This window comes from Mauremys mutica, chromosome 6, assembly GCF_020497125.1.
Source record: "Mauremys mutica isolate MM-2020 ecotype Southern chromosome 6, ASM2049712v1, whole genome shotgun sequence".
NCBI lineage: Eukaryota > Metazoa > Chordata > Testudines > Geoemydidae > Mauremys > Mauremys mutica.
In genome coordinates this window covers 50,305,089-50,326,716 of record NC_059077.1, presented here as the reverse complement: position 1 = coordinate 50,326,716, position 21,628 = coordinate 50,305,089, and the positions used below count along the sequence as shown (strand labels likewise).

The 21,628-nt window shown below is 40.3% G+C and overlaps 1 protein-coding gene across 1 annotated transcript in view; it reads right to left on the bottom strand.

The window, feature by feature from the left end:
* VCAN (versican) overlaps positions 1 to 21,628 on the bottom strand; it is a 146,941-nt gene that overhangs the window by 13,216 nt on the left and 112,097 nt on the right. The window contains exons 10-12 of the mRNA XM_045021736.1: positions 20,129 to 20,242; positions 12,448 to 12,606; positions 11,010 to 11,092 (exon numbers count right to left, since the gene is read on the bottom strand). Of these exons, the coding sequence (XP_044877671.1) occupies positions 11,010 to 11,092; positions 12,448 to 12,606; positions 20,129 to 20,242 (356 nt within the window). The remainder of the gene's footprint in view (positions 1 to 11,009; positions 11,093 to 12,447; positions 12,607 to 20,128; positions 20,243 to 21,628) is intronic.

The window sequence follows — 21,628 nt, the reverse complement described above, 5'->3', positions numbered from 1 at the left end:
CACCCAAGAAGTAGTTGCATCCATCAGAAGTGCTGTATGTACAAAATGTGTAAAATGTTTTAGGATCTTTGGGATGAAGTCCACGATATAAATGATTATCATGATTTAACATAACTTTGCTCTCTATTTGGCTTTTTATAAATAGGAATGTAATTAATGTTTAGGTCTTCCCTATGTGAATGTTGTAGAAGGACCAATCTAACTTGATTAAACTAATTTGCCAGCGGGAAGGTATCTTTGTTTTGAGAAGTATGACAGAGGTATGTTAGTAGAGTACATGAACTCTGGGAATTATACTAAAGTAATTATATAAATCAAAATCTATACAATTGTATTTTTCGCATGTGCGACTAACTAGAGACACGCGCACCAAAAATATCCCATTTTGTCATTTATTCCAACCGTTATTGCAGGTTTTAGGCTGCTATGAGTATCAACCCAAAGCCAAATGTAATGCGCCTCAGAAGTAATTGGCTAGACCTTTGGGGGAAAATGAGAGACTGCCCCTCCCAAAAAGAAGTTTGTTTAAGAGGCCTCTTACTAGCCCGAGACATTCTGAGCTAAGAACATACCTGCCTTTAAACAATATACTTTAAATAATAATAATACATAGTTCTCCTGGCTTAAGCAGGTCAAATGAGCACTTTAGAGAGGGGCTGTAATGACTGCTATATCTGAAAATCAAAATATTTGGTAGATTTTAAATCCCTGTCTTCAAGAAAGCTATGGATATCTGGCACAATAGCCTTTTTGTTTGCAGTTGACCACAGTATTTTTTAGTCTATTTGTTTTATTTAACTCACAGGCAGCCTACCTCCCTACAAAGTTCTATGCATTTTTAAGTCCTTTTGTGTTCAATACAGCTATTCTTTCTGGAAGGGGAGGTGTTATAGATTTAAGTTAAAACAGTCTGATTCGCTGACCAATAAAGGAAAGAATAAGGAAGGACTTTGTTTTTAACAGAATGAAACTTTTGTTTTTATGTAGCTACCTAACACTGGCAAAGAAGTCCAGTATTACAAACATGAAGCATAACACTCTTACTGAAGGGAAGAAAAACTAACGTAAGGTCTCTGGGCAGTTGTTAAAGTGGCAACATGCCAATTACTTTCCTGGCTGCCAGCATTCTATGAGCGACAGACAATCTGGCCACAGACACTAGCCAGCTCCTTAACACAGCACTAATCTTGAGTAATGGAAGTGAGCTCACTGCCATACAAAGCACTAATTATCAACAGCATTTTCCAAAGGATATGAATAGACAAAGGTCTGAAGCACAACCCCAAGTAGCTATATGTGCTTAATCCATAACATGGAACATTGAAATATAATTCCAATGGGCTCCTTCACCACTCTATTTGTTTGCAAGGGTGCTTAATGGTGAAATGCTAGCAATCCAAATACAAAGAGAAGAAACTGCCAAAAGTGACCCCAGATTTTTCTATTTAGATGAGTATGCTTTATGGCTATAAAGGTTGCTATTAAAATTCAGTTTCCCTATGAGATTTTCAAATGCCACATAATATTTATTTATTGGCTTTTGAAAAATAGCTTGGAGAATATCCTAGTTGATTAGGATTGGCAATATTCACCTCTAAGTCTTTCTTGCACTTATCAGCCTTTGTTGTTGACTTTGTCCTAAACGTAGCTGAAATGAGCAGGTTTAAGATACGCAATCATCCACCTTGATATGGTCTACCTATTCCTTGCAAATAATTATTTGAGGACTCTAGTCCTTTTTCCCTCTTCATAGTCCCACTGTGATTTTCCCAGGTTTGTTTGGCTGTTATTAGTAATATTTTTTACAGTATATTTGCAAGTGTGGATTGTTCATAAACAGTTCTTAGCAAATACTCCAATGAGCATTCAATAATCAAACTGTGTGATTAGTCAGTTAAATCACATGGTATGATTCCTATTCCCTGGTGGGATGACCTAATCTGAACTGTTGCCGTACAAATATTTTATTTGCATGAATAAAAAATCCTACCCATACATTCTGGTGAAAGAAAAATATTCACAGAAGTTCTTGCAGAAAAGTGAATAGAAATGGATAGGAATATGTTTAAAAGGAAATCACTGTTTTGATTTTGCAAAAATGTTTGTGAAAACAAACTCTTACATATGTCTGTTTTAGTTCCCAAATAAATTAGAAACTAGTAGAAAAGAGCCTTGTTGGAGGAACACAAACACCAAACTACAGGACAACATGACATGTAATATGTCATGGGTTCCAAATCCATGGTTAACATATACTCTCTGGCATAGTGTATAATTCAAAGACAGCCTGCTGCATCCAAGGTCCAGGGCAATGTCTTGAGGGAAAACTCTGCTTGAGTTCCAGCCAGTATTGAATAATGAAGTTGTGGAAGTACTCTGGCCACTACTCATTCACTAACAGGACTTCAACACTTCATGCTGAGGACCTCGCCAACTAGAGGCTGCTACGGAATCTCCTATTTTGGGAAAGATTATTGAGAAGATTGAAGCCAAGCAGTTATGGCAATATTTGTAGCCTGCAGATTTCCTTGATGGTGGCCCACTTGGTTTTAGACATGGCTATTGATCTGAAATTGTGTTGGTGGCATCGGTCAAGAATCTCTCCCTGAGACCATTTACATAGCCTACTTGTTAAACAGAATTGTTTGCTGGGATCAAACAGCACTTGTGATCTGGGGGTTGCACTGGCTACCAATGGACTACTGGGTGAAATTCCAGGTATTGTTTTTGTTCTTTACAACTCTAAGTTTTTTTGGCCCAAGCTTTCATATATAGACATCTGCTTTTCATGCTGCTCTAACATGCGATCAGCAGAGGCACTGAAGCTGGAGCTCCCTTGATATACAAGCAGGGCAGGCTCTAGAGTTTTCGCCGCCCCAAGCAGCCCGCCGAATTGCCACCATGCATGGCGGTGGCAGTCCCTGTGCCCTTAGGGCAGCAGGCATGTTTCTGCGGTGGCAGCAATTCGGCTGCAGCTTCTATGTTTAGCTGAAGCCACCCCGGACAGCTAAACATAGAAGCTGCCCCCAAATTGCTGCCACCGCGGAAACACGCCTGCCACCCTAAGGGCACAGGAACTGCCCCTGCCATCCGTGGTGGCAATTTGGCGGGCTGCTTGGGGGCAAAACAACAGGGACTGCTGCCCCTTGCAGAATGCCGCCCCAAGCACCAGCTTGGAATGCTGGTGCCTGGAGCCGGCCCTGTATACAAGAGAGGGAACTGCTGGTAGAGTGTTCTCCACCTGGCACCTAAATTCCACATAATGCTTCTTGTTTGCATGGTCTGCCACTGCCTAGATTTGTGAACTTTCTGGACATGCTGCAAAGGGGATGATTTGCTCAGGAATTTGGAGGAAGGACTGGATGATGTTGGGCAGGGTTGTTTGTTGCTTCAGTTTAATGGTGTTACAGGCCAGAGCAAATTATAATTATATTGGTGATTTGGCAGTAGATTCACACTGTTCAGTGTAAGTAGTGGGGGCAAAAGACATATCTGACTTCAAGACTAAGCTTGATAAGTTTATGGAGGGGGTGGTATGATGGGATAGCCTAATTTTGGCAATTAATTTAGCAATTGATCATTGGTTATCAGCAGGTAAGTATGCCCAGTGGTCTGTGATGGGATGTTAGATGGGTTGGGATCTGAATTACTATAGAGAATTCTTTCCTGGGTGCTGGCTGGTGAGTCTTGCCCACATGCTCAGGGTTTAACTGATCGCCATATTTTGGGTCGGAAAGGAATTTTCCTCCAGGGCAGATTGGCAGAGGCCCTGGAGGTTTTTCGCCTTCCTCTGCAACATGGGGCACGGGTCACTTGCTGGAGGATTCTTTGCCTCCTGAGGTCTTCAAACCACAATTTGAGGACTTCAATAACTCAGACATAGGTTAGGGGTTTGTTATAGAAGTGGATGGGTGAGATTCTGTGGCCTGCGTTGTGCAGGAGGTCAGACTAGATGATCATAATGGTCCCTTCTGACCTTAAAGTCTATGAGTCTAAGTATTGGTTATTATGTTTTAAATACTGGAAGAAGTGCCCAGAACTTAGGGCTTATGCTTTCAGCATGTATATTTTAGGAGTAAAAATAAATTTGTCAAATATAAATAAAATATGACCAAATCTATACATTCTGGACAGTAAAATGGCAGTTATGTGCAAAATAGTTTATATGTGGAAAACTGGCACCTATCTCAATGAGCACTTGCTCTGCAATGTCCAGGGTGTATGATAATAAGGTGATAAGTAACAGTCAGCATGGATTTGTCAAGAACAAATCATGTCAAACCAACTTAATAGCTTTCTTTGGTGGGGTAACAAGCCTTGTGGATAGGGGAGAAGCGGTAGATGTGGTATATCTTGACTTTAATAAGGCTTATGATTCTGTCTCTCATGACCTTCTCATAAACAAACTAGGGAAATACAGCCTAGATGGAGCTACCGTAAAGTGCGTGCAGAACTGGTTGGAAAACAGTTCCCAGAGAGTTGTTATCAATGGTTCACAGTCAAGCTGGAAGTGCATATCGAGTGGGGTCCCACAGGGATCATTCTGTTCAGTATCTTCATCAATGATTTTGATAATGGAATAGACAGTACACTTATAAAGTTTGCACATGATACCAAGCTGAGAAGGGTTGCAAGTGTTTTGGAAGATAGGATTGAAATTCAAAATTATCTGGACAAAATGGAGAAATGGTCTGAAGTAAATCGGATGAAAGTCAATAAGGACAAATGCAAAGTACTCTACTTAGGAAGGAACAATCAGTTGCACACATACAAAATCGGAAATGACTGCCTAGGAAGGAGTACCGCAGAAAAGGATCTCGAAATCATAGTGGATAACAAATTAAATATGAGTGAATAGTGTAACACTGTTGCAAAAAAAAGCAAACATAATTCTGGGACGTATTAACAGGAGTGTCGTAAGCAAGATATAAGAAGTAATTCTTCCTGCTCTACTCTGCATTGATTAGGTCTCAGCTGGAGTATTTTGTCCAGTTCTGGGCACCACATTTCAGGAAAGATGTGGACAAACTGGAGAAAGTCCTGTGAAGAGCAACAAAAATGATTAAAGGTCTAGAAAACATGAGCTATGAGGGAAGATTGAAAAAATTGGGTTTGTTTAGTCTGGAGAAGAGAAGAATGAACGGGGACATGATAACAGTTTTCAAGTACACCTCTACCCTGATATAACACCACCCGATATAACATGAATTCAGATATAACACAGTAAAGCAGCGCTCGGGGGGGCTGCATGCTCCGGCGGATCAAATCAAGTTTGATATAAAGCGGTTTCACCTATAACACGGTAAGATTTTTTGGCTCCCAAGGACAGCGTTATATCAAGCAAGAGGTGTACATAAAAGGTTCTTACAAGGAGGAGGGAAAAAACTTGTTCTCCTTAACGTTTGAGGATAAGACAAGAAGAAATGGGCTTAAATTGCAACAAGGATGGTTTACGTTGGACATTAGGAAAAACTTCCTAACTGTCAGGGTAGTTAAGCACTGGAATAAATTGTCTAGGGAGGTTATGGAATCTCCATTGGAGACTTTTAAGAGCAGGTTAGACAAACACCTGTCAGGGATGGCCTAGATAATACTTAGTCTTGCCATGAGTGCAGGGGACTGGACTAGATGACCTCTCTAGGTCCCTTCCAGTCCTCTGATTCTATGACCTCACTGAAATATTTTACAGCCATTCTCTTGTACTCTCTTGTTTCAAGCTGAGCATGTCTGTGGGTTGTAGGGAAAGTGGCATGCCCAAAAAAGCACCTTGGTGCCAGTGGATATGTCATCTTATCTAGCCAACACAACCTTTCACAAAACTTTCGGGTTATCCTGCTATTTGTCCACACAACAGGAAACCACAAAGAACTACTACATAAAAGCAGCTTTAAGGCTAAGAACCAAATCCTGCCAAAAAAACAACAAGGGCAGACCCAACATCCACACTGAACCCCATTGACTTCAATGAGATTCCACATGGGTGTTCAAGGTGACCTGGACAATTCTCTTTTCAGTATGGGGGAATAAGATACGCCTATTTCTGTTATTCTAGGATATCTCCCCCATCACAAACAAAAGTTATTTTTAAAGGAAACAATGGACAGATGGATAAACATCATTTGGGCCATGAAAAAATATTTCTTTTTATTACTTGCATTCATAGTGAATCCATTTGTTCTTGTTTGGTTCATCAATGACCTATGTATTTTCTCTCAGAAAATCTGCCTAACAATCAGTCCATATATTTACAATCTGTATCTTCACAGATTCCAAGACTTGCCTCACTTACTGGAATTGTCATTGCTAACCACATACAAATCCCAACTGATGCATGAAAACTATGCACTGGAAAAGAATAGCAGTTTTAGTGTTGCTGCATTTGATAAATTGCCAACAACTGACCATTTTCATGAGAAAAAAGAAGGCTGAGATTTTCAAAAGGGGCTGACTACATACAGGCCCTTGAAAAATGGTACCTAAACAAATGGTTTGATTTTCAAAAGTGCTGAGTGCTTGCCAATGGGAGCTGATAGGTGTTCTGTACTTTTGAAAAGTAGATCTGTTACATAGAAACTTTTGGCTCTCATTTTTTAAACTCTTGGCTGGAAACTTCCCAAACACATTTTTTTTAAAACATTGAAGTGATGTGAACTGATTTTATCTAATCTGCACAACAGTTCTCAGTGAATTGAAATGAAACTTTTCATCTGATTATACACATCAGATTTTTTTCCTCAACTGTATCTTGTCACTTAAACTTTTCTGCATTACTAGACTGATGAAAAAGCTCATTTTATCCATCCATCACATTTCATCATATTAACATCTCAGCGCTGATCTCACACGAGCTTACAGGGAAAGTATAGAGAATTTTTCTCTCTCTTCTTGGGCAGTGGAAGTGAGAGAAGACAAGGCCAACATTTTGTTCTCATTGAAATCAGTTAGAAATGGATGTGCACATCCAAGGGATGGCTTTAGTCCTGGTACAAACTAATCAACATAAGCATATATTTATGTCCAACCCTGATCATATTTAACATGATTGGCACTTACAGTTAAAAAATCTGGAAAAATACAACCTATGATGGATATAAATAGAAAATGTCAAAAGAAAGTCCCGATTTCCTTCCATTTAATTCACTGTTTTAAATATCTTTTAGGTGCAAATAAAAAGTATATTTGAGCCTTTTTCCAGAAACTGTGCTAATAAAATACATGCCACCACTTGGCAAAGGAGTTCCCTTCAATAGATTAAATAATGATATTGTAGATTTCCTCATCTCCATGGAAAATGTGCACTAAAGTAACTCAAACCTCGTTCCCCAATCTCCAGTGGTAGAGTTTGAGGTTCACAGATTCATAATTCTTGCTCTCTTTGCCCAGAATGAATATATAAGGCTATGTCTACACTTGCAGAGTTTTTGCGCTGTCAATTTCACCGGTGATAGTGAACCGGTGAAAGAAAAGCACTGGTTTGTGTACTCACTTACTTCCACAGGCAACAGAGAGTGCTCACATATGCAGCACTTCCATCGCCGATGAGAGCAGCGCACTGAGGGCTGCTATCCCACAGTGCAGCTCTCTCCATTTTGATGATAGGTCCTGTTGGAAGGGGGCAGGGGGCATCACGGGGCATCCTGGGTCCCTGCACAGGCTCCTCTCCCCAAACACTGATCAGCTCCAGTAACTCAGCATTGCTCCAAGCAGGGAATCATTTGCTCTGTGGAGCAGGCATTGTCACCTGGCCAGATGATGTGAGCACTTGCCAAAAAAACAGGAGGGGGGAGTTTCAAAGTTCCCGGGGCTTTACAGGGGGAAGGGTGGGATGTCTGTTTACGTGGCATCACAGCTGCTGGCCAGAGTGGTCACCTAGGCACTATGGGATATCATCTGGAAGCTAAAAGCTCTGTAAACAGGAAGAATGTGTCTTCACTAGCACATCACCACAAAAGCATCACCAGTAAGAGCTCTCATGGAGGTGGTTTTCTTTTTGGGGTGAAACTTTTGAGTTTCACCACAAAAAGTTATTGGCAAGTGTAGACGCTCCCATGGTTTTTGCGCAAAAAATGGACTTTCTGCTTTAAATGGCAAGTGTAGATGTGCCTTAAGTGAAGAAGAAATCTTGGTGATATAATAATATATACTATAGTTATTTCATTTGGTCAGCACTGGCTAAGAATGTGTCAGGATTTCCATTTCCATTATCATCATCTATTTCAAAAGGTTAATTTAAAGGAGCTATGGGCATAATCTTCAGCTGCTGGCTGAGCTGCTCTTGACACTCTAATCAAATGGGCAGTGAGACAAAAGCAGCTTTACATCACCTTGATATCCTCAATACCGTGAGGCCAACTGAAGACTGGTTTGGCCCTCTGGCAATAGTGAACTAGTCTTTAATCCAGTCAGAGAACACGAGTGCAGTACAATACTCCAGCCTCATTCCCAAGACAATTCTAATGCCAGAGGAATCCTCAGCTGACTGGGTAAACTGGAGTCTTTAAATCAACAGAGCTAAGAAGCACTCTAGAAGGACGATATTGCTATGTTGCTCTGAGCATAGCACAGCAAAGACAATACCAGATCTCAATTAGAGATAGGCCTCTGCTATCCCACAAAGTTCAGGATTGTTTAGGGTCACGCTTTATAGGCAGACTCCTCTCTAATCTAAGAAATTGAAGTTATGAGGACATATGTCTGAGTTTCTTCTTCTTGTAACCTTACTTATGGTGACATAATGTCCGTATTCATGGCTATAAATTGGATTGATAGGGCTAACACTTTATTCAAACCAATGGAATTTGAAGATGCACCTGGTACATTCAGGGGCAGTGCTTATGCATTTGATCAAGATGTAACTGGAACACTTATTTGGCAGTCCAACAATTAATAGTGATAAATGGTCCAGTGACGGGGGCAGAAATTATGGAAAATAATCTAAAAATTAGGATACTGTGAGCAAACAGGAAACTCAAGCAGAGTCACTGCATGCACAGAATAATTAACACATGAAATAAATGGCCACGGAAAGCATTTGAATCGATGAGTACAAATGAGTTCAGGAGACACATAGATTGTTCCCAAAGGAAAGGATTGAGAGAAGTTGTAAAAACAGCAGGAAAGTGGGATAAAGATCAATTTAAAAAAAAAAAGGCCTGTTCCACAGATGGTCTTATACTGTGCTGGGAATGTCTTCTCTTCTTAAATTTAAAATTAAAGCAAAAATTTAACACCCGTCTTTGCCCAGCAGCATGAGTTGCAAATAGAGCATCAGCTCTGGCTTTTGATTTCCTGGATTTTGTCAGTCTGTCTCACACCAAACTTGCTTTTGCAATGTGTAAGTTTACAACTCCCTTAGTATTTACCAGTGCGAAGATATGCTGATCCCACAGATAGAGCTAGATTATGCCTGATCCTGTCAGAGTGCTTAGGAGAAGAGGGATCAATAAAGTGAATGGAGTACAAGGACTATGCAAATCTGATGCATCCAAAGGTGCTAGACTCCCAAAAATAGGTGAAGAGGAGGAAGTGATGTAGAGTAGCAGACTTCCTCTCCCTATACTCCAAGAGACATTGTGCCTCCAGGCACAATTAAGCACATTTGTTCCAGCACTAAAGCAAGCACATGAGATAAAAGTTTGATTTTTCTTTTCTTTTTCTCTGTACTCTCACTTGCAGCACACAACAGTTCTGCAAGAAATGGATCATTCACAAAACACTGAGAAATCTTGTAAACCTCTATCTATTTAAATCAAGTGGCAATTAAGCAAATCAGCTTTGTTTCAGCTTTCTTACTAAAGATATCATATCTATGTGATAAGCAGTAGTGATCATAGTCTGTATGTATGTGACCTGAGGACCAGATGTTTCCTGGTTATAGAAGGATTCACAAAGGGAAAAATAAGCATGACCAATCTGTTTATATAGTGTGTATCAATGGGTGTTAAACTGGCCATAAATCACCTGTCTCTTCTAAAGAAGAGATTGAATACTTTGGCTTGGATGATACTGAATCAAATCTAGCAGACAGATGGTTGAGTTAGTTTAGCTGAAGGTGAGGAGAGAATGTTTTCTTCTCCACCTACTTGTTTTATTCCTTATTGCTTTGATGCTATAAAAAGGTATCAATAGTACTCCAAAATCTTAGGGCTAGAGCATTGGGTTCAGACCTTCTACACTCACTGCCGGTCAGGAAGGAGGTGTTTAGAGGTGGTTTTAAGATGTCTTTACATCCCTTCTGACTGTAGGATTGCCATGCATTAGAACAGTCTCAAGGCATGATTTAGAGCAGCCCCAGGGCGATCTTGCAGATAGGGATGTAAAGACATCTTAAAACCACCTCTACTGATGGCAGCACACTGGTAGAGGGGAGGCTACAAGCCCCAGGGGCAACTGGGCTCCTGGCAGGGAGCCTGATTTCTCAGCTCCCCATACCACCTATCTGTGGTCGGTAGAAGCGCTCTGGTGAGGATACACACTGCCAACAGAAGGAGGGTGACGTGGACATCAGCCACCACAGTAATTATATAGGTCAATTTAAGACTGCAGGGTAGACATGCCCTATGTCTCCTTCACCCTAAGAATGCCCTCTCCATGGGACGCCAGGAGCAGGGGAGATGCAGGAACCATTATGCCCACCCTATACAACCTGAGAATTCCCACATGCTGAGGGACTCATCAGGCAGCTGAATACATCAACTTTACAGCCTTTTGGTACCAGCAAATAAGCACAAAGCAGTTGCACCAGGGATCAGAATCTGGGCATTATATGATAGATGTCTCAGAATGTAATCTCTTTGGAACAGCGTCTGTGCGGATTTGTACAGCACCTTTTCAGCACTACTGAAGACGAAGAAAAGGTAGCAATCCCAAGCAAGGACGTTTGTTGGGGTAAACATTTGGCTACTGTATTGATTCTAGAATTTGCCCTATTTTTTTTTCCATTTCCAATGGGTATTTGATGAACCACCAAAAGGCTTTTTAATTAACTTTTTCTTTTTAAGACATCTTACCAGTGTGCTGCCATCAGTCCAGCGGAAGTCATGCTCAAACATCTTATCATTGAGACCAATCCACTGGTAGTCATGTCCGATACCTAACAGGAAAGGAACCACAAAGATATTTTTATTAACTTTCCCATAAAAGGGAGAAAATTCATCAAAGAATAAAAAGAATTCCACAGAATGAATCAGACTTCCTGTTCAAAAATAGCTTTCACTAAGCATGCAAACAAATACTTACAGGCTATTTTTTAGCCTTTTTATTTTAATCCAGGAAATCTATAAAAATATAGTCTCTTACCTAATTGTTTTAAACTATCGCCTATTTTCCCTTTATCCTGCACATCCCAAAAGATCAGATTTGCTTTCTACCTAGCTGTGTAGTTTAAATGTCCGGCAAAGACAATTAAATGGGAAAAAAACCCTGCCTCACCAATTTACTATAATTAAATAAGTATTTTCTCTTCCTTAGTAATATCAAAAGTTTTTCCATGACATTTACAGGAGAGATTTGCCAAACTCTTTGGCAGAAAATCAGAGACCTGCAGACTTGTCAGGAGTCACTGCCAACTGCGCTAAGAGGGTATGTCTACACAGGATAAAAAACTCCTGGCTGGCCCAGATCAGCTGACTCAGGCTCTGGGGCTTGGGCTCTGGGGGTGAAAAATCTGTGTAGATGTTTGTACCTGGGCTGGAGCCCGAGCGCTGGGACCCTGATTGGGTGGAGGGTCCCAGAGCTCAGGCTCTAGCCTGAACCCGAACGTCTACACAGAGATTTTTAGTTACACAGCCCAAACCCTGCCAGCCTGAGTCAGCTGACCCAGGGCAGCCATGGGTCCGTGCAATGCGTCTTTTATCCCTACGTAGACATACCATGAGAGATCCAAAGAGTTTTCTTACAACATGATATTCAGGGACTGAATACCTGACCCAAGCATTAGTACAATTAATGAGGACTATTAGAAAATAACCATCTCCAAATATTTTAATCAATAGTATTACTCAGTTTGTGCAGGCAGCACCTGATGCTGTGAAGAGTACCACAGAGCTGAATCTGTCTTGTAATGTAACATGAAGTGACTGATGCTTTGTGCCTGTGAAACAGTATTTAAGATGGCCTGAGATTGTCTAAACAACGAGCCTAAAATAAAGTCTCCGGAATAAAGGGCTGAACTTCTTTGTCTTTTATTGTCTTTTTCTCAGAACCTAAAATATTAGGGGTAAAAAGTAGATTTTCTCTGAAGATCAGGTAATGATTAATACAAAATTAACAGCAAAAGGAATGGCCGAGAATATGGTGTCTTCCTTTTAAAAATCAAATGATGATGCATATTTTAGAAGGGAAATATGAAAACTATTCAGAGGTTTGAAGGGTGTTTTCTCCACATATTTTACTAGCTTTATATATCCTCAATCCAGAGTTGCTCAGAGGAATCCTAATGGTACGTACGGTTCACAAATATCTGCTCTTCATGAGACAAGATGCTTGTCAGATGGGCTCCCTGGAGACGACATTCTCTTTCAGCTGCATCCCATGTACGACGATGGGCAAAGTATTTGTAGCATTGTCCTTGGAACTTGTGCCAACCGTAATCACAAGTCTCTGTATCTGTGACAAGTAAACAAAATCCACCCCTTAAAATATGCAAGAAATGCACACAGTTGAGTTTTATGCAAGTGGACAGAGGATTCTGCTATTTAAAGGCCCAGGAAGACACACAACCTAAGCCCCACAGATGAAAAAAAAATCACTGATCCTGTAATTCTTATTCAAGTCTTAGGTACTTTTATTTACTAAATTTCACCACTAGTCATAAGGAAAATTATGCTTTGCTTGTTAATCTGGAGGTTTTTGATAGGTATTATCACATATACTGGATCCTGAATATCCCAAATGGGAATTATTATCCCATAACTCTGAAAGAATTAAACACAGGTGCTCTGCCTGGACATAAGATTGCAGTGGCGCTATACTTTTTATTTTATTTATTTTTTGCTTACTTCATCAAATAATTCTTTGAGTTACTCTGTTCCATTACTATGAAGGACTGTGGTTGAAAATGGCCATGGAAAAAAGTAACTGTCATTGTTCAGCTAGCAGATGCAAAGTTGAAGTGCTATCTCAGCAAAGATTAAGGTTGGCCAAAAAAAGGGAGTAGACTTAAGTAAACTTGAGGTATCAATTTCTAAAGACAGCTGTAAAGCTGGAATAGAAAGTAATGAACTGCACATTGTCTGTGCTTGGATGAGGAGTGGTACTGATAAGAATACACTATAGATAGGAGCTCACAACAGCCAATATTTCAATTCAGCTAAAGAGAAATAAATGTGAGCTTTGGAAATGTAGCAGTTTCTAGGGTTGATATCAACTACAGTGTCAAGCTAAGGCAGCCACAGACAGAACAGATGGTGTAAAACTTCCGTATTTATTTTGGTTCTGTGCTTTCACTGTGCAAAGTGATCACACGGAAAACTAGTTTTATAGTAGGAATGTATAGAAAGAGTGAACCAGCTCCTCGGGTTTGATGCAGGACCCAATGGGACGAAATGTCTTTGAGGAGGAGTCAGTTTCGGGAAAGGTGGTCCCAGCATGATTTAGTGAAATCTAAAGACTGCTCTGAGTTATGCCGCTTGGAATAGTACCACTTCACCAGCTGAGGATCACCAGAGCGTAGCATGCTCTCATCTCACATCTTTCCAAGCATATGAACATGCCCCTGGCTCAACCTCCACTGATCCCCATGTTCCCTCTGCCAGAAGGCACAGAGCCAGCTTTCCACCACCTAAGGATTCCCCCACACAGCTCTCCATCACTCCCAATGCAATGATGTAGAAGTTGTGTATAAATTAGATTTATTTGGGGAGCTTGCTGGGGAGGGGAATTGGGATTTTTGCTTAAAAGTCAATGGCACGATTTGACCCAAGGGACTCCAGCTGCATGTGAGGGAGCGGTAGCCAGATATTTATACCACATGTGCCAATTCCTTAACTAGCACATTCCTTAGCTTTTAACTGGAGGTCATGTGTCAAAGCAATTGCCATACTACAGTAAAACTGGTTAGAATACACATACATTTTTATATTGGACAAGTCAAGCTATAAAGAAATTGCTCATACTTGAAAGAATCTCAGCTATGGAGTATGTAATCTACAATACTGATGTTTTTTCTAGCTCTAATGATGTAGGCACATGCAGCAGCTGGAAGTTCATCTCCACAATCTGGGCAGTTTTTAAGTTTGGTCTGTCTGTCGCTGTCTAGAGCTTTTGTTTAACCACTCAGCACTGACTAATTGTGCTGTATCCTTCATGGTGGATACTTCAAATGTTATTGCTTATCTTGTTTAGGAGCCTCATCTCCCAGAAAGGAAGTCAAATAACAACAAGCAGATGTAACGCACGGAGAGGGGGCTCAGGGATTACGCAGAATTGAGCCATCCCAATCCAGTGACTATCCACCAGGGAAGCCAGCTAAATAGTGTTTGAGGGGCCAGTGAGGCTTCAATACAAGGGAGACTAAGTTCAAAATAGTAAGTAATATCAGACCTTGACCTACCACCAATGCTAGAAACACACACTGTTTCAAAGTTCTTCTCTTTAGCCTAAGCAATTGTTATTAACCTTGAAGAAAAGAGGGACTGTCATTTGTTTACCAGCCTCAGAAGATCATGGGTGAATATTCTTCTCAGAAAACGAAGCATTTGCCTACAATGAGATTTCAGCCACCAGTGAGATTGTGCCAATGCAAACATCTAACATTTCAAACCAGGATAGACTGCACGGTTGCTGCATTGCTGTAAGTGGTGCCTATGCTAGAAGCCTGGACTGGTGCAGCTAAGCAGACACTGAAATCCCACTGTAGTTAAGGCCTTAGTGACAGCATTTGGTAAATTAGGTTTTTCTTTTTTTGTATCACTATATAGTTATATATATATATACACAATTATTCTTTCAGTAAGTAAGCAAGCTATAGGAAATGCAAACCAACCCAACCAAAAAGCAATGAAATATGTAGAGCCTGATTCATCACTGCATTACATAGGGTTGAATCAGTCCCTTATTCTCTTGCCAATGTGCATACCTCCCATTGACACTGCTGTGAGAGATCCACACGTGTATTAGCAGGAGAGCTGATGTCTTTACTGCACATGGGAGTCTAGCTGCAGCGATGGCAGTACGTTTCCAATCTGATCTGTGCACACTTGTGAACAATTGATGTGGGAGGACTTAGCCAGACTACATTGCATGCATACACTTTATTTTCTGGAAGGTAATCACAGTTTTCTGTAATCTGATCTCAAAATGTGTTGGAAAGACTGAAACACTGCTTGCTATGTTTATGGTGTTTTAAAAGTTGCCTTGCTTGCCCAAAGGTTTATTATAATTTAGAGGTTTGTTTTCAGAGATGTGTGCCAGGAGTTACCCACACACTTCTGTTCCTCATAGCAGCAATTGTAGCTGTATAACTCTCCAAACATTGCATTAAAAATGTCCCCCTTCGGTGAAGTATATGGGCAGGTAGAGCTTTTTCAACAGCAGCAATAGGTTGCTGCCAGTAGCTGCCAGTAGCTGCCATGTCTTCAAACAAATTCCATAAGAGGCTTAAGAAACCAAAGGCTGAAGCACAGATAGTAGAATGTAAAGTGACTTGCTCAGCTGTGAACTCTCTCAGTGTCTCTGGATTCAGGTAATGAATGAAATTCAGAGTCCCATTAGACCAGACGTCTCAAAGTGAAACTTCATCTCTAGTAAATATTCAAGAATCCCCCCAGCTGTGATATATAAGCTAGAAACTGCCTGTTTCCAAAGAGAATCCTTGCAATAAACCTTTCTCCACCATTCTGCTTTCCCAAGGTACTACAACTCGTAGAAAAAAGTAAGTCAGCTGAGGAAACAGTAATCACAAACATTTGGACAGGGATCTCAATTTTGAAAAGCAATGCTTCTGATAATGAAGAAAACATTTGTTTTGCTTCGGGAACTTGGAAGGAAAAAGAAAGTCTTGTTGTATTACCCCAGTGAGGGATGTCTACTAACAAACGCATATGTGCCATTTTGGCAATCCGTGAGCACAGCTGCATTCAGTAAACAGGATAAGCTATGCGAGTGTCTGCAGAGATTCAGCAGTAGGGAAGCCAAACTTTGCTTGAAGTTTAAACCAAAAATGCAGCACCTTGAGAGCAGGTGGACCACAGTCAGAATAGCAGAGAGGGAAAGAGATGAAAGAAAAGGAAACTTTAGCCAGAGCACGAAAGTGCGGGAGTAGCAAATAGCAAATCTGTTCTTTCTGCTAGACACTCCAGTACCATATTCCAGAGGATAATGGCCAAATTTTGGGCCGTCTTCACCACATTATATGGTATCCTACTACCCAAATACTCCCACTGATATCAATGGGGCTATTTGTGGAGTAAGGTACTTCTCAACCTGAGTAAGGATAGCCCAATATTGAGAAATCATCATGGGCTACATTATGATGCACTTACACTGACTATTAACTTATCCTATGACTAGTCCCACTAACTTCTGGAGAACTGCTTCTCATTGTGAGGAAGGTTATCATAGTTTAGCCCAATAAAACATAGCACTTGCACAGCAGCACTTTATATTTTATAAACAAAAGACTCCAGGTTGTGAGCTCCTTTGTCTAGACACACCAAATGATTTCCCACCAAACTTACACTGATATAACTCCCTAGACTTACTGCCAACTTATATGGCAAGTGAGTGGGTTCAGATCCACTGCCTCAGTCTGCAGTCACACATTTCTTGGAAATTTTGCATTGAAAAGTGACAAACAAAAAACTACCTGCTCTGGTAACCAGGTACTTTAAACAGATATAGTAGTATTTTGAAAAATTGGGGAGTATGGGTAAAAAAAACCAAAATAAGTGACAGAAAGGGATATTTATAAAAGAGAGCAGGTGTATTTAACTGCACCAGTAGTTTAGTCTGAATTGGAAAGAATATTGTCTCTCTGAATTATTCCTTTAGTTTATAGAGGGGATGATATCTTGATTTTTTTTATGCCTGACAACTTTCTCTCGCAGTATTCAAGAAGTAGTTCTTGGCCCAGATTCTCTGATTAACTGTGTTTCATATTGGTGAGACAGAGGAAGGTGGCTGTCAGGAGTCAGTTATAGTTCACTGGTTCCCAGGATGGATCTGTTCCACCCTAGGCGCCAACATAGATGAGAGTACACAGGAGCCTGCTCATCCTTCACCAGCTGGCAAAGGTCCCTAAAGGTCTATATATCTGCTGAGCACAGCTCTGGGCCATACTATCTCCTAACTCTGACATGCCCAAAACTGTGAGTGAGTGGGGCAGGAACACACTACATCAGCTGAGAGTTCCCTCACCCTGGGGGAATTATCAGCTGGCCATATCTGGCTGCTTTCTGATCTCTGACTCCCTTTGTCTCCTATCTTCAGGCATGATTTTCAGAAGTACTGTGCACTCAGCTCCCATTAACTACAGTGAGATTGTGGATGCTCAGCACTTCTGGCTAAAGCGCCCTTAATCTTTATTTTGAAAACATGAATAGAATGTATTGCAAACAAAAATAATAAAATAAAATGCAAATAACGAAACATAATGTTTGCATGCTCACTCACACCCCTTCTGAGGCATTGAGGTGACATGTCCTGTCATTCTGGCCATGTTTTCAATCTAGCAAAGTCAGGGTTGATGCCGTGAAATAAAGACTCCTTGCCAGACAACTGTGTCTGAATTGCCAATACAGTTTTATTTTGTCTGGTGAAATGGAAATTTGGCACTGAATGCTTTTCCCAGGTCCCAAACCACTGCAGGACTTTAAGTGGAGGAAATTTAAATTCCAAAGCTGAGTGAGCAGAGGTCTGTTTCTCATTGACAAACTAGGAAATGTTCCCATTAACCACCTAAAATGTATTCTCAGGTTGGTCATAAAACGCAAATTAAAGCTACCATGATGCTGAAGGCCATTCAGTAATATGGATTTTCTGGGGGGAAAAAGAGAACATTTATTCCTTCTGTTATAAAAACATGGTCAAATTCTAGTCTTAGAGAACAGATTCAGAAGGTCTTTCAAACAGTGGGCTATGCCAGACAACTGAAAAGTTGAATTGTGATGAGAGCTGGAGTTAGTCATTCTTCAGACGTTTCAACTCTAACAAACATGCCCCTTCCCTTTAGGCTCACTTGGAAAAACTGCATTTCACCCAATAGGCTCAGGATGAAAGGTAAGCCTGAAACTGACAATATTTATGCAACTCTATGTAGAGAACTACTTGATTAATCTGTGAGTGAAACCAGTCAGTGACAGAAAAAGAGGAAGAAAGATATTTTTGTTAACCTGGAAAAAAGCACACCTTTAAGCACCATTTCTTTTTCTCTTGAAAACTTCTCTAATAATTTTAACAATGGGCCAGATTTTGCCTCTCTTACATACATCGAGGAATATCTTACTGTGTGACTAGTCCCATTGAAATCAATAGGACTTCTTGTGGCATAAGGTACTGGAACTTGGAAGAGTAGTGGAATGTGGCCTGTTTCTCTGAGTTTACCGGCTTGGAGAGCTTCTTACAGCTCTGTTATCTTCATCTTGTACCCTTTTTCTAAACTATCAAAGCGTAAGTCAGCTTGGAGAAGCTGGGAATGCAGGTGCCAAGGTGATTCTGCCTATCTACTTATGTGGGCCTATGATACAGTTGGTAGTGGTGGAATCTTGGTTTCCAGCTGACCATGTTCTAAATCAGGGGTTCCCAAAAGTCTTTCATATTGTGAGCCACTTTGTAAAACATAAGCCCTGTCACAAACCCGCTCTCCTCCCAATCACAATCCCACCCTTCACTGCAGCAACTTGAATGCTTAGTTACAGGATAAAGTGATATTAAGGCAGAGTTGAAGATTAAAAATATACTTACTTTAGTATGGTTACTGTGGCTATTTGGATATCCTCCTCCCCACCCCCCATTTTGTACTTATGTTGTTTATTTCCTCTCCATGAAGGTAACACTTAACATTTATTACTGCCACAAAAATCTGCCTTCATTGCTTGTGGTCTGTTGTTCAATACTCTTCCGGTAAATTTACAGTTTGTTTGTTTCTGTCCTGCTGTGCATTTGCTACCCTTCTCATGCTGATTTTGTTCTAAAATTTGATCATGGGTGAAGTGAATATATAGTAAAGAAACACTTGACATTGTTGAAATAGTCATGTACAACCTGAAGAGGTATGCTGGAGGGTTGGGGGTTTTTTTTGTTTGTTTGTTTGTTTTTGTTCAACTGGATATTAGAGCCTCCAGAATTCCTAAAAAAAAACCTGGAATGGGCTAGTAACAAGTGCCACTGCTTGAAAATGGACACATGGATCACCTTTAAAGCCCTTCACAACATTGTTCTGCCCTACTGATCTATTCTTGCGTCCAATCATGCTTCTCCTTGCTGCCTCTTCTGATCCACCTATTCATTAATTTCTCCCACAAACACCACAAGTTGCTTCTATCCTGCCTCTTGTACAAGAAATATTCTCCTAATTACGCCAAAGAGGACTAGACAGGGATGGATGGGGTAGACAGCAGAACCATGGCCAGCCATGCAGATGGTGGTATGCTGCACCCTTTAAAGCAGTGTAGAAGCTTGTGAATTTCCCAGTGTACTGGAGAGTTCCAGGAGGCATTCTGCTCCTCTTAGTGAGGGGCAGTTCTGTAGCACCACCAATGGAGCAATACAGCCCTTAGCAAACCACAAGCAGAGCAGATTTTGGGTACTACAATAGAAGCAGCCAAACTACATGAGATCAGCATTTTGCAGTTTCTTTAGTGAACTGGAGTAATTAGGATTGCATGCCCTGAGGAGGCTAAAACCAGACTCCAAGAGATGATCATACGACATTCGTAATAGCAGAACCATAAACAGAGACTGAAATTACCTCTCCTGGTTGGATATAACAATGATCATAAGCAAATGGGAAAGAGAATGAAGGATCAAGAAATACAAGGGAGAGTTTACAAAAACAAACACACCCATAAGAATAGCCTATTCCTGATGTCTTTGCCATATAAAACTCCCACTAATGCTAATGGGAGTTTTGCCTACTTGATGACTACAAATTGAAAAAAAAAAAGAGAGAGAGAGAGAGGGTATTTTTTACCTTGTTCGCAAAGAGCACCTACATAACTTGGCAGACAGAGACAAGTAAATAGATTGAGACCATCAATACATGTGGCTCCATTCCGGCAAGGATTGGACTGGCATTCATCAATATCTATATAAAAATGTAAAAGAGTATTTAAAATATATTTGTCTCCTTAAAGGGAAACAGTATTTATCCTTATTCAGAATTAGTAGTAAGAACAATTCCACTCATGAAGGATAAAGTATTGCAAAAGAGACTGCATACCTGCTTTTTTCATATGAGAATTATGACATCTACATACAAAATAACCTCAGAAAAGCTATAGATGCTGAACAACAATTTCACATTTACATGCTTTTGAATCCTGCTGTGTGACTCCTGGGTTAATTTCTGTAATCTGTATCTTCATTTCCTAGCTGTCACTCCTTGTGTACCTCTGAAAGAAGATACATTGTACTGTATCTTTTCTTCAACTGGTTAATTATCTCTTTGAAGAGTATAACCTTCTCTAGACTGTGACCCTGGTACGCAAGTCTGATCTAACAGTACTTCTAGTTTTTCACTGTAAAACTGCAAGCATTAGCATCTTATTGTATTGTTTATCCATTCCTTTCATGTCATGCTTTCTGCATGATAGGGGCAAAGCTTTTTAAAGGCATTCTCACTGTTTATTATTAGGTGTCTTGATTGATGATAATCTTCATAGAGAGATAGAGGAGACCTTTACTGGACTTATGATCCTGAAGCAAACAAAAGGTCCCTCTCTGCTATTCAAAATATTAGCACATGGTATTAAAATACCCAGACATCTCCAATTTATTTCTGTACAGTAGTGTCTCCTGACCATCTAGTATGAAGAATTTGTGAGTTTGAGCATGAGAGTGAGCTGTGAGACAGATAGGTCTGTATCTGCAAATTGAACTTACAACTGTAATTTTTAAAGGAAATTTACTCTGGCACAGCTAAAGTTTAAACTTTCACCTAGATTTTGTGCATCAAAACTCTTGTTCAAAGTTGAATTGCTGATAGCCATTGAGTATCAAAATATAAAAAGGGTATTTTTATTTGACAACAGTCCATAATGAATAGTTTCACAAGCACTTAAAACAGTCCCAGGTTAAACAACCTCACTGTCTAAAAGATCACACATACATATCATATAGGTTGGAAGTGTGTGTTTAAATCCTGAAAAACTGTTACTTTCACCAGATTTTTGCTTGCTAGTTAAATGTAACAAGCTGTGTTATCCTGGGTTGTATTGGAATGCCTCATGCAGCCATATGTTGTGGTGGAGAGAGATTGGACATCAGATCCATTTTATAGTCTGGGGAAGCTCTCTTAATTGGCATCAGAGTTGTCTAAATATTGATTTCAACCTGGAACTGATTTCTCTCTTCCCATATCTGCTATTTGGCTGGTCAAATATCAACCATCATTAATATAGATAATGTCCTATTATTTGGGGGATTGAGGATTAAATAAAGTTTACCACCTTCCTGAACCATTAGAAAAAGT